Source organism: Carcharhinus amblyrhynchos, chromosome 10 (assembly GCF_965287045.1).
Source record: "Carcharhinus amblyrhynchos chromosome 10, sCarAmb.v2.hapA, whole genome shotgun sequence".
NCBI lineage: Eukaryota > Metazoa > Chordata > Chondrichthyes > Carcharhiniformes > Carcharhinidae > Carcharhinus > Carcharhinus amblyrhynchos.
The window spans coordinates 10,915,290-10,930,222 of NC_137333.1; the positions used below are offsets into that span (position 1 = coordinate 10,915,290).

A 14,933-nucleotide genomic window follows, 5' to 3' on the forward strand; every position below is an offset into this window, starting at 1 on the left:
ACTGCAATTTTTTTGTCTCTCTGGTTATCACTGAATACCCATCAATCTTGCGCAGTGGCAGGAAACCTGTGACCCCTCTGGGCTCTGACTGCGGCCCATGGGACATTTTGTTGATCGTTGCCCATGCGCAGGATTGCCACGTTCTGCTAGTTTCAGTCCATGTTCTTTTTTCCTACCAATATGACTGAGGTGGTATGCATATAAAGCGAGGGGACGTGAAATGAGGCGTACGCTGACTGCTCTCAACATTGTGCTCCCTCTGTGTCCAAATTGTAAACATTTCTTTGATCTTTACCATCTGGAAGTTGATAGTGTTATGAACCATACCAGAATCTCCAAGATATTTTATGAAGTTAGCCTAAACCCCCAACTTTCTTTGATTTTGGCATTAGGACAAGCATATATGGTGTTTCACTCCTGGTATGATTCAATTGGCCCACAAGGAATCTTTTATTAAAACAAGTTTATTAACACAGTTAAAATATAACAAAGAATCAGCTTTTACCAGTTGAAATTAATTAAACGTTACAAGGTATAATTCTTAACAGCTAACTATCTCTACAGTTCCAATTTAAGCAATATCTCCTTGACATCCGTCTACCCTTCAGAACCAGTAAACACCAAAAACAGATAAGCTCATGTGGATGTTAGATTTCCAGCCATTTAACGCCTTGGACAGAGATATAGACAGACGCCTGTCTTCTGACTCCCATATGGCAGTTTCCAGAGAGATTTACCTTCAAGCAGCAGAACCTCAGAGAAAGAAACCTATTTTTTGACAGATCCAAGTCTTCAAATCCAAAGAGAGAAAGTGACAGGCAGAGAGCTATTTCTTCTCTCTACAGATCCCAATCAGCAAGGTTTCTCTCTTTGAGCCTCGCTCTGCCCAATCACATGACTCTTTTTTGTCAAGACCCTACTCTGAAAGACCCCAGTGAAAAACACTAACATAACAGCCCTCCTTTTGTCTGGATTAAAACAAACATGTCAGCAATTGTGATCAATTAATCAATTATGCTGCTGCAGTAACAACAAAGGACGCTGGCTATAGATAAAGCAGCGCTGATAAATAGAAGGGACTGTTTAAAACAAATCCAGCACCAGAAACATGACACAAGGTACAGTATTTTTGCAACAATTCTATTAATATATAAACAGATAAGTATTTTCTATAACTATGAAGTGTTTGGTGTGATTAAATATATTCAGTCTTATGGGGTCATGGTTAGTGAACTTGCCCGATTTCAACCTTGCAGCCCACTGAGAAGGAGGGCCATCCATGCAGGCCACTCACTAGCCTAGCTGCCCATCAGTAATCTTGAAGGTGCCGTCATCTATATTAGAACATAGAACATTACAGCACAAACAAGCCCTTCGGCCCACAAGTTGCACCGATCATAGGCCTGGTAGGTAGGGATATGTAAAACCCTCAATCCCATTAAATCCCATGTACTCATCCAGAAGTCTCTTAAAAGACCCCAAGGTATTGATGGGTGCTTAGTGGTAAGCTGAAATTACTGGTATGGCTTTGGGTAAATAATAGCTTTGTAGACAGTCTTTGCGAAGAGGAGCCTATAGCCTGTTCGTGTCAGCCATTTTGAAGTTAGAAAAGTCAGGCAAGATGCCTTTCTTTCAGCTGATCTTAGTGTGTATTTTGTGAGAGGTATATAATAGTTTATGAATAATGCATTTGGATCTAGTGGGAAGGAGCACCCATGTGTACATTTGTGTCCAAGTTGCATATAAATCCCCCTCCTTGTAGTTCTGCATTTCCCTTGATGAGGTTGGTAGAAATGTTTAGTAATTTTTATTCTTTGCATTTTGTTGTTTTGAAAAACGTGACCAGGACTTAGCCAAGTGGAAAAACCGGCGCAAAAGTTTCACTTCGGACCTGCAGAGAAAGAAGGACGAGAGGGAGGAAATTGAGAAAGTAACGAGTGGCGAGAATTCCAAGCCCACAAAGACATTCCAAAAAATGCAGAAAGACAGGTAACCCAGGAAGTCTCTCAACATTTTTTTGAATTGCCCTGATAAATCTCTGCCACGGTGCAGGATATTGCTCATGGGCTCTGCAGCTGGCTCACTTGCCTCATTGTTTTTTATATTTTAAAAAGATACCAAGTTTTGCCTTGTCATTTGGAGGTGTCTCTTAGTTGTTTCACTATGAATGGTGGGGAAGCATTCTTGAACTATTTCTTAGCCCCATTGATCCATACATTTGTGAAAGAAAACCATAGGTTCTAATTGGGCACTTTTTTTTTTGGTATGTATACAAATGTAATTTTAATTACATCACTCCAGCGCACAGCCTTAAGCCTTCCCCTTCTGCAACATCTTTCCCAAAAGGAGTCTGATTTGTTTGCAACAATTTGGTCTCTTCAGCAGCTTTATTCTTGTGCTATGCTTCGTAACACATACTTCACTACGTAGGCAAAGGCTACAAAGCCAACAATGACGAATAAGTTTGCTAAAGCCCCCCCTAGGAGTCCATGGTTTTGGTTGGCCTGCTGAAGGCCTTGGTGGTTGGCAGCTGGTAGTACCACATGGCCGTTAAGAAGCAGCATACCTTTTTGGTGCACTTCACCATCGGGGATAACATCCGGTAGATCGTTGATCTTTGCTTGCCTGTTAGCGTAACCTTGGCAACAATGAAATACACATAAACTGCCCCTTTGGAACCAGATGCATCCAAGAATTTGTGACAGTGGAGTGAATGGGTTGATCATTTCCTCCCGGGTGGCACGTGGGTTAGTACTGCTGCCTCACAGCGCCAGGAGTTCGATTCCCAGCTTGGGTGACTGCCTGTCTGTGCGGAGTTTGCATATTTTCCCCGTGTCTGTTTGGGGTGCTCTGGTTTCCTCCCGTAGTCCGAAGATTGGTCATACTAAATTACCCCTTAACCCCCTTGACAGTAACAGGATAAATAGGTATGGTTATGGGGATAGGGCCTGGGAGGAATTGTGATCGATGCAGACTTGATGGGCCAAATGGCCTCATCTTGCACTTTTGGGATTCTATGATATCCATATCTAAGAGTCATTGTTTGGTAGCTGAATTCGATATACATTTTTATCTGTCACTGTACTCTGTTCAGTGTGCGTGTACAGGTAGTAGTTTTATAGTGCTAGCTCCCCACAAGCCATGTTAAAAATGGAAAGCTACTTTAGAGCTTTCATTTTATCTAAAATACGTACTGATATTTCTGGTATCAAACTTATAAGACTAGTCTTGCTTTCATGGCTGTTTTGTATTTGTTTCCATCTCTGCTGGAAGACGCCCGTTACAAAATCTGCACACCTTATGTGTGCAGCACAGTGCAAGGAAACACATTTATCCCTAAAGGGTTAAATTGTCGTCTTTGCTTTTGAAAGACGACTAGGCAAGGAAAAGTTGGGTTCAGCTTTCACATTTATTCGCTGCAGTGACGATGTGGTATTTGGAGGCTAGCTGTCGTGCAGTATTTTGGATGGATTAGTGGAATGGGATGCTAAAGGAACTTACAGGATATGTAGGCTTATAATCAGCAAAAAAAAAGGCTGGGTAACATCTAAGCAATCCTGTCAGCGTAATGATCTATTAATCTTTCCAACAAAAGTAAATCTGCTGTTTGATTTTAAATTTTGAGGTTTGCAGATTCAGATTTTCCCCTCTAATTTGAAGTTTTATAGCAGCATGAACGTGAAATCTAAAGGGTCCCTCTAAAATTCTATGAGTTACCTTTGGAGAATTGCTTTTATTATCAGCCAGTCGTAGCCAAAATAAAGCTTTGTTGTGCGTAATGACGTGCTGAATTCTGACGTGTGTATAAAGCTGGAGTATCTGGAAAATTTTGGCTTATTAAAAGTTTGGTAAAATATTGCTTGCTAACTATTTACCTCAGCAGGATTCTGATCAGGGTCTATAACTGTAACCCTCTAAATTGACCATTTATAAAACTGAATTTGCATGGATTTATCTCTTAAATCAGTTGTATTGTGTGGCGTCTGGTATCTCTTGGAACTTTTGCTTGATTTTTGAGAAGAAAGTGATGGATTTGGAATTATTTAATTTGTGTGTTAAGTGGCTTAAACATGTCTGTCAACTGATGTAAATAAAGTTGGGGCTTTTGGAGAAATGTTAGGGAGGTGACAGCAGACCATCGAGTTAAATCTGGAGTGTTTTTATCGGTACTTGAAATACTTTGGACATTGCTCATTAAAGCATAAAGCTTAACAGATGGAAGGGAAATGTGCGGTCGCATTTTTCTTTAGGATTGGATTTTATTTCCTTTGCAAGGCATCTGAAGTTCAGATCCTGCTGTATTGAATTGAAAGTACACAGAAAGTCGATGGTACTGTTGTCCCATGTTGCTGAAAATGTAAGGCAAACAGCCATTCACTCTGATTTCAAGTCCCTTTTGTAGGGGGGTGGGGATTGTAACACAACACTAATTATCTTGAAGCTGACTAGTTTTGCAGTTTGTCTGAACTTTCCTCCGTTGTCCCACTGCGTGCAAATTACAACCTGACTAAATAGTTTCGCCGACCACACCTACTTATCATCTCAATTTCGCATTCAGTCTAATGAGGTGTTTCTGCTCTTTTTTTTTTCCCTTTCCAAATCGTCCTCTCCCTCGCAGGGAACTCAGACAGCAGGGATCATACAGCGGCGACCAAACTGACTACAGAAAGCTGAACTCCTCGGACGAAGAAGTGTTTGCTGAAGAAACAAAGCCCCCAAGACGTTCGTTTGCGAGGAGTTACACTGTGGAAAGTGAAATCCCTTACACCTCCCAGAGGTTTGAGGCAGTTTCCTCAGCACCTCCAACTCGAGCCCCAAAGACCTCCCAGAGGCTTGAGACGGTTTCCTCAGCACCTCCGCCTCAAGCCTCAAAGACCCAGGCATCGGAGTTGAAAAGCACGGTCAATAACATGTCAGGAAAACAAAGCCCTCTTCCTTTCTATGCCCGCCACGCACTGGATTCCAAAACGGAACAGACCCGGGTTTCAAGTTCTCTGCCACGGAATTACCAAGCACCTGACGTGTCCAGGATTGCACCTGTAGTCGTACCAAGACCCTACGGTACACAATCTAAAAGACTTTCCTCTCTCTCTCGGTCCCATCCGGTAAGTTGCTCTGGATAAATCCCGTTTGTCTCTTTTTTTAAGTAAACGTGTCTCGGGGTCTCTGTTGTTTTGAGTTAAGAGTATTGGATCGGAGCGGTTCCCTTTCAGAAGTGCTCAAGGTCTCGAGTTGCGAATGGCTTCATTATTTATCAGCAATAAACCAGTTCTCGTTGGATCTGCAACTTAGCAGCCAGATAGATTTCTCTCTATTCATTCTCCTTTAGTATGTTGATGCTGGTGTAAAACTCTTACTCTGAGCTTTCACTGCTGTTTCTGACGAGGCTGTGCAGATATTTACATGTTTTCACTGAACAATGCTGCAGAATTTAGACCATTTTTGCACCACTTGATGCAGAAGCTTAAAACTACCAAACCACTACACCCAATTTTCCGGTTGGCATTGTGCAAACACATTTCCAATTGTAACAGCATATGTAAACCCACACCCTATTGTGGCATTTCAATATGTAACCCAAGATCAGAACATGCCAATAGACATTCAGTTCAGGAAGCATTTGTGAAGGGAAGGAGCCAGTTAACCTCTCTGGTGCTGTTGCCTCTTCACTGCAATTTCTGTCTTACCTCAGATGTCCAGCATTTGCAATTTTCTTTTTTCTTTTGTTGCTTTTTATTTTGTATTTCAATTCTTCAAGAAGAGAGACAGGCAATGTTGTAAGCTTTGAATTACGCTTTTTTAAAACTGGCGTCCGCAAATTCCAGATAAATGAATATTTGTCTGGAAAATGTAGCGGATTATCGCAGTAACTTCAATGTGGTGTTAATGTAAACCTACTTGTGACACTAATAAATAAATAAACTTATTTTTAATCATTGAGTCATCTAGTTCTGCCCACCCCCACAAACACCCGTGTTTCTTTTGCAAATGCCCTGCCCTCCCCCACAAAAATACCATCCTTGATACAAGATCCAAGTAAAGTCAGATTAGTTGACAAGGGTTTGGAGCAGTGGTGAGTTGCCCATCTTTACTGGCACTATACAGAGACTGATGGTTTTAGCATCTGTGGATGCCAGAGGCCGCAATCAGTGTTCTATTTTTACAGAGTGTGAAGTGCTGTGCTGTGGGGCACGTATCAATATCGAATCTGTCATTTCTGTGTTGAATACATACTCATGGAAAAACTTGAGTGAAAATGTGCAGGCACCAAGCGAAGTGTTAAAGCTCAAGCCTCATAGTGAGAACATCAGCATCTTTTTAAATGGGCCATTCCATCTTTCAAAGGAGCTTGTGCCCTGGCTCAGTTTTAATCTGCTATGAGTTGCCTTCGTAGAATCCCTACAGTACAGAAGGAGGCCATTTGGCCCATCGAGTCTGCAACGGCCACGATCCCACCCAGGCCCTATTCCTGTAATCCCACACATTTACCCTGCTAATCCCCCTGACTCTAGGGTCAATTTAGCATGGTCAATCAACTTAACCCGCTCATCTTTGGAGGGTGGGAGGAAACTGGAGCACCCGAAGGAAACCCACACAGGTACAGGGAGAAAAAAAGTGCAAACTCTACACACACACAGTGACCTGAGGCCGGAATCGAACCCGGGTCCCTGGCATTGTGAGGCAGCAGTGTTAACCACTGTGCCACCGTGCTGCCCCTTCAGTCCACATCTCATTTTATTTTAATGGGCTGTATCAATTCAAGGCAGCAGAGTACTGGTTAGCCGACAGTCCTTGTTGTTCGTAGCTTTTAACTCCTGCATAGCCGTCATCTTCCTGGATCTTAACAAGTACTCTGGCATGCAAACGCCCAAATATTTTGCCTGGAGAGGGTGGGGACCAGAAGGGGCCTCTTTCTTTCTTCCAAGGGCTGCCAGATGAAATGCAAACTATTTGCTAAATAAAGAACTGTTCAAGTGTCAGTATCGTGAACCATGTTCTGGCCCCTCCCTTTGCAGGCTGGGTTCATTAATGTTTCCCAGTCTGACCTATTTTAATTCCCTGTGCTGAAAGGCTTAAGCAATTTGGTGGATCTCCAGTCAGGTTTTGAACTGCGCTTGTCCCATTGTCAGGTAATTAGCTTCACGTTACCCACTCTCACAATTGGAATGGAGTTAAATGGCCATTTGTGCTTCACTTGGAAGTTTGCGAACAGGTGCAGCCCCTGGCAAAGCTGGGAACAGCTTGCAAAGAATGCAATGGTTTCTCTTTGTTTAGGGCTGTTTCTCACCCTGTTTAAGCTGAAGGCACTGAAATTTGGCATTTGCAATTCTTTCCCTTAAGAGGTGGTGGTGTGATTTGCCCTATATTTATAGCAGGGAAAAACAATTGGGAGGTACAAGAATAACATCTGAAATCCTCCAAGTACCTTATTTTAACTTAGTTTCTTAACATATCAAAAATCCCAAAGATGTGCGAGTGTAAAATTTGTCCAAGTTGCAGCTTCAGATAAGGTTTTTACATCATCCAATGATTTGTTCACGCATAAGCACAGGTTTTCAACCTAAACCCTTGAGGCGGCGATGGCTCAATGGTATTATCACTAGACTAAAAATTCAGAAACTCAGCCAATGTTCTGGTGACCCGGGTTCGAATTCTGCCATGGCAGATGGCGGAATTTGAATTTGATAAAAAAAAATCTGGAATTAAGGATTTACTGATGACCATGAAACTTGTCAGTTGTCGGAAAAACCCATCTGGTACACTAATGTCCCTCAGGGAAGGAAATCTGCTGTCCTTATATGGTCTGGCCTACATCTGACTCCAGAGCCACACCAGTGTGGTTGACTCTCAACTGAACTCAGGTAACTAGGGATGGGCAATAAATGCTGGCCACCCAGCGATGCCCATGACCTATGAATGAATGGGATGGACAGGATAGAGGTGGAGAGACTCTTCCTGCTCAAAAAAGACAGTAGGACTAGGGGGCACAGCCTCAAGATAAAAGGGGGGCGGTTTAGAACGGAGTTGAGGAGGAACTTCTTCACTCAAAGGGTGGTGAATCTCTGGAATTCTCTGCCCGTTGAAGTGGTGGAGGCTGCCTCGCTAAATATTTTTAAGACGCGGGTTGATGGGTTTTTGATAAGAGAAGGGATTAAGGGTTATGGGGAGAAAGCGGGAAAGTGAAACTGAGCAGCGACAGATCAGCCATGATCTTATTGAATGGCGGGGCAGGCTCGAAGGGCTAGATGGCCTACTCCTGCTCTTATTTCTTATGTTCTAAATGTTTTTATTGTTCTAATACCCAAGATTTTGGAATAAAATTAGGGCTGGGTTTCGTAGTTGATGTGTAAAGGTAGTCATTGTTTTAATTGCTACTCCAGTATAGAAATCTATTGCTGCATAAAGGTTCATAATCAGACTGTCACTTTGTGTTGGCTGCTTCTCTGAGGTGAAGTCAGGTTGGCTTAATCCCTTACTAAGTAGTTCGGCGGTGCACTCAATCCATAGTACGCTCTGTTTGAGATTATAAAGTCTTTGTGAGGGAATTTTAAGAAGCAGAGATGGGATACAACAGTGTGAGTTATAAGGAGAGGCTGGGTAGACTGGGACCTTTTTCCTTGGAGTGTAGGAGGCTTAGGGATGACCTTATAGAGGCTTATAAAATAATGAGGATCATTGATAAGGTAGATAGTCAACATCTTTTCCCAAAGTTAGGAGAATCTAAAACTAGAGGGTATAAGTTTAAGGTGAGAGGGGAGAGATATAAAAGGGTACAGAGGGGCAATTCTTTGAGTGGTGAATGTCTGAAACAAGCTGCCGGAAGTGGTAGAGGCGGATACAAATTTGTCTTTTACACATACAACTGTCTAAGTGTTTTTTAAGATTGGTATGGGGGATATTGACCAAATGCAGGCAATTGGGACTAGCTCAGTGACTTTTTAAAAAAAAAAGGGCAGCATGGACAAGTTGGGCTGAAGGTCCTGTTTCCATGCTGTAAACTTCGATGACAATTGAGTCTCCCCTCCCTGGAGTAGGGAGGGGAAGAAATCGGCTCAAATTGTTCCTGATCGCTCCTTGGGAGCCCTGTCAAAAATGTATTTCTCTGGATATTTTGTGACGAGAGGATTAGGCCTGGTTGTGAGGTGTCCTGCAGTTGAATAGCTTTTGGAAATGCACTGCCTCACGTGCGAAGATTGTGAAGAAATGGAACTCAATTGACGGCAGAGACTGGTAGTTCGGAAGAAAAACAGAACATTATTTAATTCTGTTGTTCACGTTATCCAAGTAATGCTGTATACCTTGCCAGTTTGTTATGTAGGTCAGTGGTTTGCTAACTCCTTCCTAAATTCCAGTATTCCATCATATCTATTACTGCCAACAGTCAGTGCAGTGTAAGCTATTTTGGTATTGAGTCTGTTGTCGAAAGATGTTTTTGTTAGGCGCTGGAGAAAGTTAGCTAAGGTATTCCTTTCTGTCCTTTTCAGCAGCGGGATGGGCCATCCCGATTTAACGGAGATGTGAATGATTCAAAAAATGTCCAGGCCACGCCAAGTTTCTTTGCGAAGCTAGAAGCAGGAGGATCCAAGGATAGGAGTGAGCTCTCAGCAAAGGAAGAGGGAACCAAGTGGGTCAGTCCTCCTGCGAGAATGGAGGAAAAGAAGTCAGCGCAGGTTAACCTTTCCTCAAGACCAGAAAGAGATGTGTACACCAGCAGCAACCTGTTATCAAAACCAGAAGACGATGACCAATCACAAGCCAGTTCTGTAATTAGTAGTAATGAGGAGGAGGAGGAAGAAGAGGAGAAAGAGACTCCATCCCTTATTAAGAGCAGCCTCCCCCATGAGTCAAAGCCCGACACTACTTCCGGCTCAGTAACAATGAATTCTTTTACGAAAACAACAAGCCTGCCTAAAGACAAGGTTACCACAGCAGCCATGCAACAGGTAAGTCTGGAAAGTAGGTTACTATGTGCATTTGAAGTCAGTCTGGTAATGTGACTGTCTCCTTTGACTGCATGTACAAGGGCACTCTTTTGAAACAAAACAACCTCCTGGGCTAATTATTCTTTGACTGATTAATCACAAAATGATGTAACAGCGTACATAACCAACCTGACAGTAAAATGCATGACAAAACCCATTCTTCGTAGCGGCATTCGTAGAGAGCCATTTCTCCCCACTGGGTGTCTGTATCAGGGAAATAGCTGCCAGAAACTAGGTTCTGTCATTTGGGAATAGTTTTTTTTTTGTAGCCTTCGAACTGCTCATTTACAAAGAGTTCCCAGACATTCCGGTCATGCCTGTGGATGTTTGCGGGGGTCGTGGAAAAGATCAATCAGACTGATTTATTAGATTGGCTTTCCAGGAAATGTTAATTGATGTTTGTTCTGCTATCAGTGTTAAATGCTTTTAAATTTTTTTAGGGACAGTACAGTAACACACGAGTAGTTATCAATCAGAAACCAAACAGTGATCGGGACTTTGGGTTTGCGGTCGCTTGGAGTGCCACCGGTGCTACTGTCAAGTCAGTCGAACAAGGTAACTACATTGTTTTTTTAAAAAATTGTAATGGACACTTTGAGTATTGTCTTGGTGCAGGAGTCTGTAGTATCTGGATTTCGCATCTCTCGTTCTGTGACTGTGGCAACAGTCATGCTAGCTTTAGTTGATGACCATGAATGATTTATGATGTAAAGGTCGTTCTCCCATGTAGGAATCTATTGAACAAAAATAAATATCAGAGAAAACCAATCAAGTGAAATTGCATCCGGATTTTGACACAAAGGAAATCATTCCACAGTCGCAGAATGCAATGCTTAATCTCTTATCGGCTGACCGATTCAGCTTTCATATGGTTTGTTTACTTGTGATACTTCGGAAACATGTCTGTCAACTCGATGCAGGCTCTCTTAATATTTGCACAACTTGTTTTGCAAAATGTACTTATCGTCACTTCCCTTGGCAGTTATGTTTCTATTCTCCCTAGCACAGTCTGGGGAACACTATTCGGCAATGGTGCAGCAAGGTAATATTGGGAAGTAGAATGTGTTTGCTTGCCCTCTGCCTTTTTAAAAAGCTTAATGAAACTGGTCTAATTGATTGCTGAAGGCCTGTTTAGTTTTGATGCCAGCAGTGATAAATGAAAAGCAGGATTTGAGTTTATTACCTGCAGATCGTGTCAGCTCAGTGCTGCTACACACCTACACTCACCCACCCACCCACCAACACCTACACACACACACCCACCCACACCTACACACGCACACCCACCCACACACACACACACACTGTAGTTAAAGTAGGCCAGCATTCTCATTCTAATGAAACCTTCCTGGCAACCTCTCGTATAATTCAGCTGAACAGGTACTTAGCTGACAGGATCACTATCAGGCCACAAGCAAATAAGTAAAAGCAGTACTCCAAATGGTCCTAAGCTTGGATTATACACTGAGGGCAGACTCCCTACATCCCAGTGTAAATGTCCAGGGCAAGCTTGCCTCACCTTCAGCCAATTCACCCCACTTTAATATTTAAGTGAGTCAGCCTTTAATTATTATGTGAGATTTTGTCCCCCTCCAAGAGGAAGTTGCCCCCCATTCCAGAGAGCTTCTGGCCAGCACAACCACCTTTTATTTCATTTTAATAGGATGCGGGCATTGATGGCTAGACCAGCGTTTATTACCCATCCGTAATTGCCCTTCAGAGGCTGGTGGTGAGATCCCTTCTTGAACTGCTGCAGTTGTGTGGTGTAGGTGCACCACAGTGCTGTTGGGCAGTGGCCATTGTTGGTACTGCCCAGAAGATATTTTGGAGAGGTTCAGTGGCGGACTGGACCGGACCTCTGGCTGAAAGTTCAGGATCTTGCCGGGGCCGAGCTGGAAGATCCCCGCGAGGGGAGAGTGGGGGTGGTTGGTGGACACAGGAAAGGAAAACCATTGGACTGTAAGTGTGACTCCGATTGGCATCAGGAATCTGGAAAAGAGGCTCATCTCCCTTTTGCTGACCAGCCTAAAAAAGTCAAGCCTACCAGGCTGCATGTTGGGCGCAGGCCCTTCCCCACTCCCCCATTCAGCCTAAGCAACAGTGGGATGAAGCCCTTGAGTGACCCACTGAAGGGCATTAATTGGGCTATGTACAGTTGACTCACCCAATGCCTCCCCGCCACTCCTCACATCTGGGGGGGGGGTAGTGGGGGCATTGGGTGGTTGTCACTGGGTGCTGAGAGTGTGTGGCAGCAGTACACTGTCCTCTTGGCATGGTGCCTTATTTCACAAGTGCACCCACCTGCTTTCCTACTTGTGGGTGGCCAGCAAAATCCAACTCTTGAACTTTCGCTGTGAAGCCAATTACCTGATTTCCCCTTTTGAGGTGACAGAAAGAAACAGCCCTTTGTTTTTGGCTGTGTTTGTGTTTTCAAATGTTGGAAGGGAAAGAGATGCCTTTTCTCCCTGGTTACGTTTATCGGTGATGGACTGATTGCAAAGCCAGTTTTGGGTCTGAAGTAGCAATCGCCACCAATATTGCTAAATTTATCAATCTGTTATTGAACCATAAGTTTGTCATTACAGTCATGCAGTTGACCACATGAAAATCATGAAAGATTTTATTTTATAACCTCAAAAAAGGAGAAAATCAACTAAAACAAAGACATTTTGGATGTGATGAAAGACAAATCTGATGGATACTAAAGACAAATTTTTAGCTAAGACTTTGAAATTTGTTGAGGGTTTGCATTTGACTCTGGGGGCAGTGGATACTGTCAAACTTCCACTTGCTGGTTCCCCACAGCCATTAAAATCCTGACCGCCCTTTGATTGGCACAAGGCAGGCCTCCTCACCAGATGGAAGTCCACCTCTGAGAGGTACCAAGTGATTAGATGGCTGGCAGCTCTCTTGCTCCAGCAGCGCCACCAGGAGTGGTGGCCAGTGCTGGGACTGCAGCCAAGCCAAGATGGAGGGCATTTCACATTGGAATCCGAATGTACAGTTGAGTCTGGAGGCTGGCAGGTGCAAACAGACGTGTGGGCTGGCAGCATGCTTGGAAAGGGCAAGAAATGAGCGGTGAGATGCAGAGGGGGTTTGTCTTTTTGGAGGGAACCTCTGATACCATGGGAGGTCCAATGTGGAGGCACCCCTCCCCCCTTTAAGAGAGTGTATTCCTTGAACTTGAATTTATAGTATTGACAAGTTTAGGCCTTTTCCGCTGTGGATAAAATTCCAGTGGCGTTGGGGCAAGGTCATTAATTGGCATCTTAAGGGTCTTAACTTTTGAGTGAACAGGCAGCCCAACACAGCCCCCACAGTAGGTTAAATTGCAGTGGGGCAGTGAGGGGTGGGTAGTTGTAGAGAATGGCACTGCTGGCAAGGTTTCTAATTTTGTGCCACCTTCCCCATATGCACACTGCATGCACCGATATGCGCTCATGCACTCAAATTCCAGCTGTGAAGTTCACAACATAATAATTTCTAACATGGTGATTGCTATATAAACAATCTGCGCACCAAATGATTTACTTTTTATCTTGACTAAGCACTTACAACTTCAAAGAGCCGTCTGACATTACCTCAGCTGGTGAGTTAATACCAGTTGCAATGTTGTAGCTTCTGTCGTTGCCAACACTGCATCGAGTTGTGGAAAAACTCCTTCAATTGCAGTGAATGAATTAATCATGAAATTTGAATGGTGCAATTTAGGAACTTGAGCATTTGAAGGTTATTTGTACAACCTGCTCCAATAAATTGCAGGTTTTCATTCCGAGATAAAATTATATTTTGTACGCTTTAAGAAAAGCCACTTTTATGTAGAAAGTAGCAATTAATTTTTTAAAAACGGGATCAGTCAATCCAGAACTCCTTGTGTTTTGCCAGGAGGACCAGCAAAATATTGCCAATTGGAAGTGGGTGATGAAATCATTTCTATCAATGGTGATAATGTAGCCAACATGGATCACCAGGATTGGTTAGAGGCCATGGAGGATGCAAACAGAAGTGGGAATCTCAATATGGAAATCAGAAGATATGAGAACTCTAGTGAGTCCCTAATTCTCTTTAAAGCATTGACTAACTCATGCAAATACAACCTGTCTGTGCACCATGAATAAATAGCTCTGAAAATATCCCGTCAGAAACAGTTAAGGCTCCTCTAAGATTATAAGAACATAAGAACATAAGAAATAGGAGCAAGAGTAGGCCATCTAGCCCTTCGAGCCTGCCCCCCCATTCAATAAGATCATGGCTGATCTGTTGTGGCTCAGTTCCACTTTCCCGCCCTCTCCCCATAACCCTTAATCCCCTCTCTTATCAAAAACCCATCAACCCGCGTCTTAAAAATATTTAGCGAGGTAGCCTCCACCACTTCAACGGGCAGAGAATTCCAGAGATTCACCACCCTTTGAGTGAAGAAGTTCTTCCTCAACTCCGTTCTAAACCGCCCCCCCTTTATCTTGAGGCTGTGCCCCCTAGTCCTACTGTCCTTTCTGAGCGGGAAGAGTCTCTCCACCTCTATCCTATCCATCCCATTCATCATCTTATACGTCTCAATGAGATCTCCCATCATTCTTCTAAACTCTAACGAGTACAAGCCTAGTTTATTCAGCCTCTCCTCATAGTTCAACCCCCTCAACTCCGGCATCAGCCGAGTAAACCTCCTCTGCACTCCCTCCAAGGCCAAAATATCCTTGCGTAAGTACGGCGCCCAAAACTGCACACAGTACTCCAGCTGCGGCCTCACCAATGCCCTATATAGCCGCAGCAAGACCTCCCTACTTTTATGCCACAGGAAAAGATGAGAACAACGGCCAACTAGCAATGAAAAGAAGAATTGGCAGATTTTTGGGACAATGGCAGCATTCGCTGTCAATGTCCATTTTATTTTCCCAACATGCCGAGCAATTAGACAGTCACCCTGGACTTTAACCTGTTTGTCTGCTCCAA

The 14,933-nt window shown here is 43.4% G+C and overlaps 1 protein-coding gene across 3 annotated transcripts in view; it reads left to right on the forward strand.

Annotated features, from left to right (window-relative positions):
- The window catches only part of LOC145349533 (LIM domain only protein 7-like), a 200,313-nt gene that overhangs the window by 149,769 nt on the left and 35,611 nt on the right, over nucleotides 1-14,933 (forward strand). For all 3 annotated transcript variants that reach the window (XM_080198113.1, XM_080198114.1, XM_080198115.1), the window contains 5 exons: nucleotides 1,847-1,989; nucleotides 4,619-5,105; nucleotides 9,486-9,944; nucleotides 10,424-10,538; nucleotides 13,869-14,030. In XM_080198113.1, the coding sequence (XP_080054239.1) occupies nucleotides 1,847-1,989; nucleotides 4,619-5,105; nucleotides 9,486-9,944; nucleotides 10,424-10,538; nucleotides 13,869-14,030 (1,366 nt within the window). The remainder of the gene's footprint in view (nucleotides 1-1,846; nucleotides 1,990-4,618; nucleotides 5,106-9,485; nucleotides 9,945-10,423; nucleotides 10,539-13,868; nucleotides 14,031-14,933) is intronic.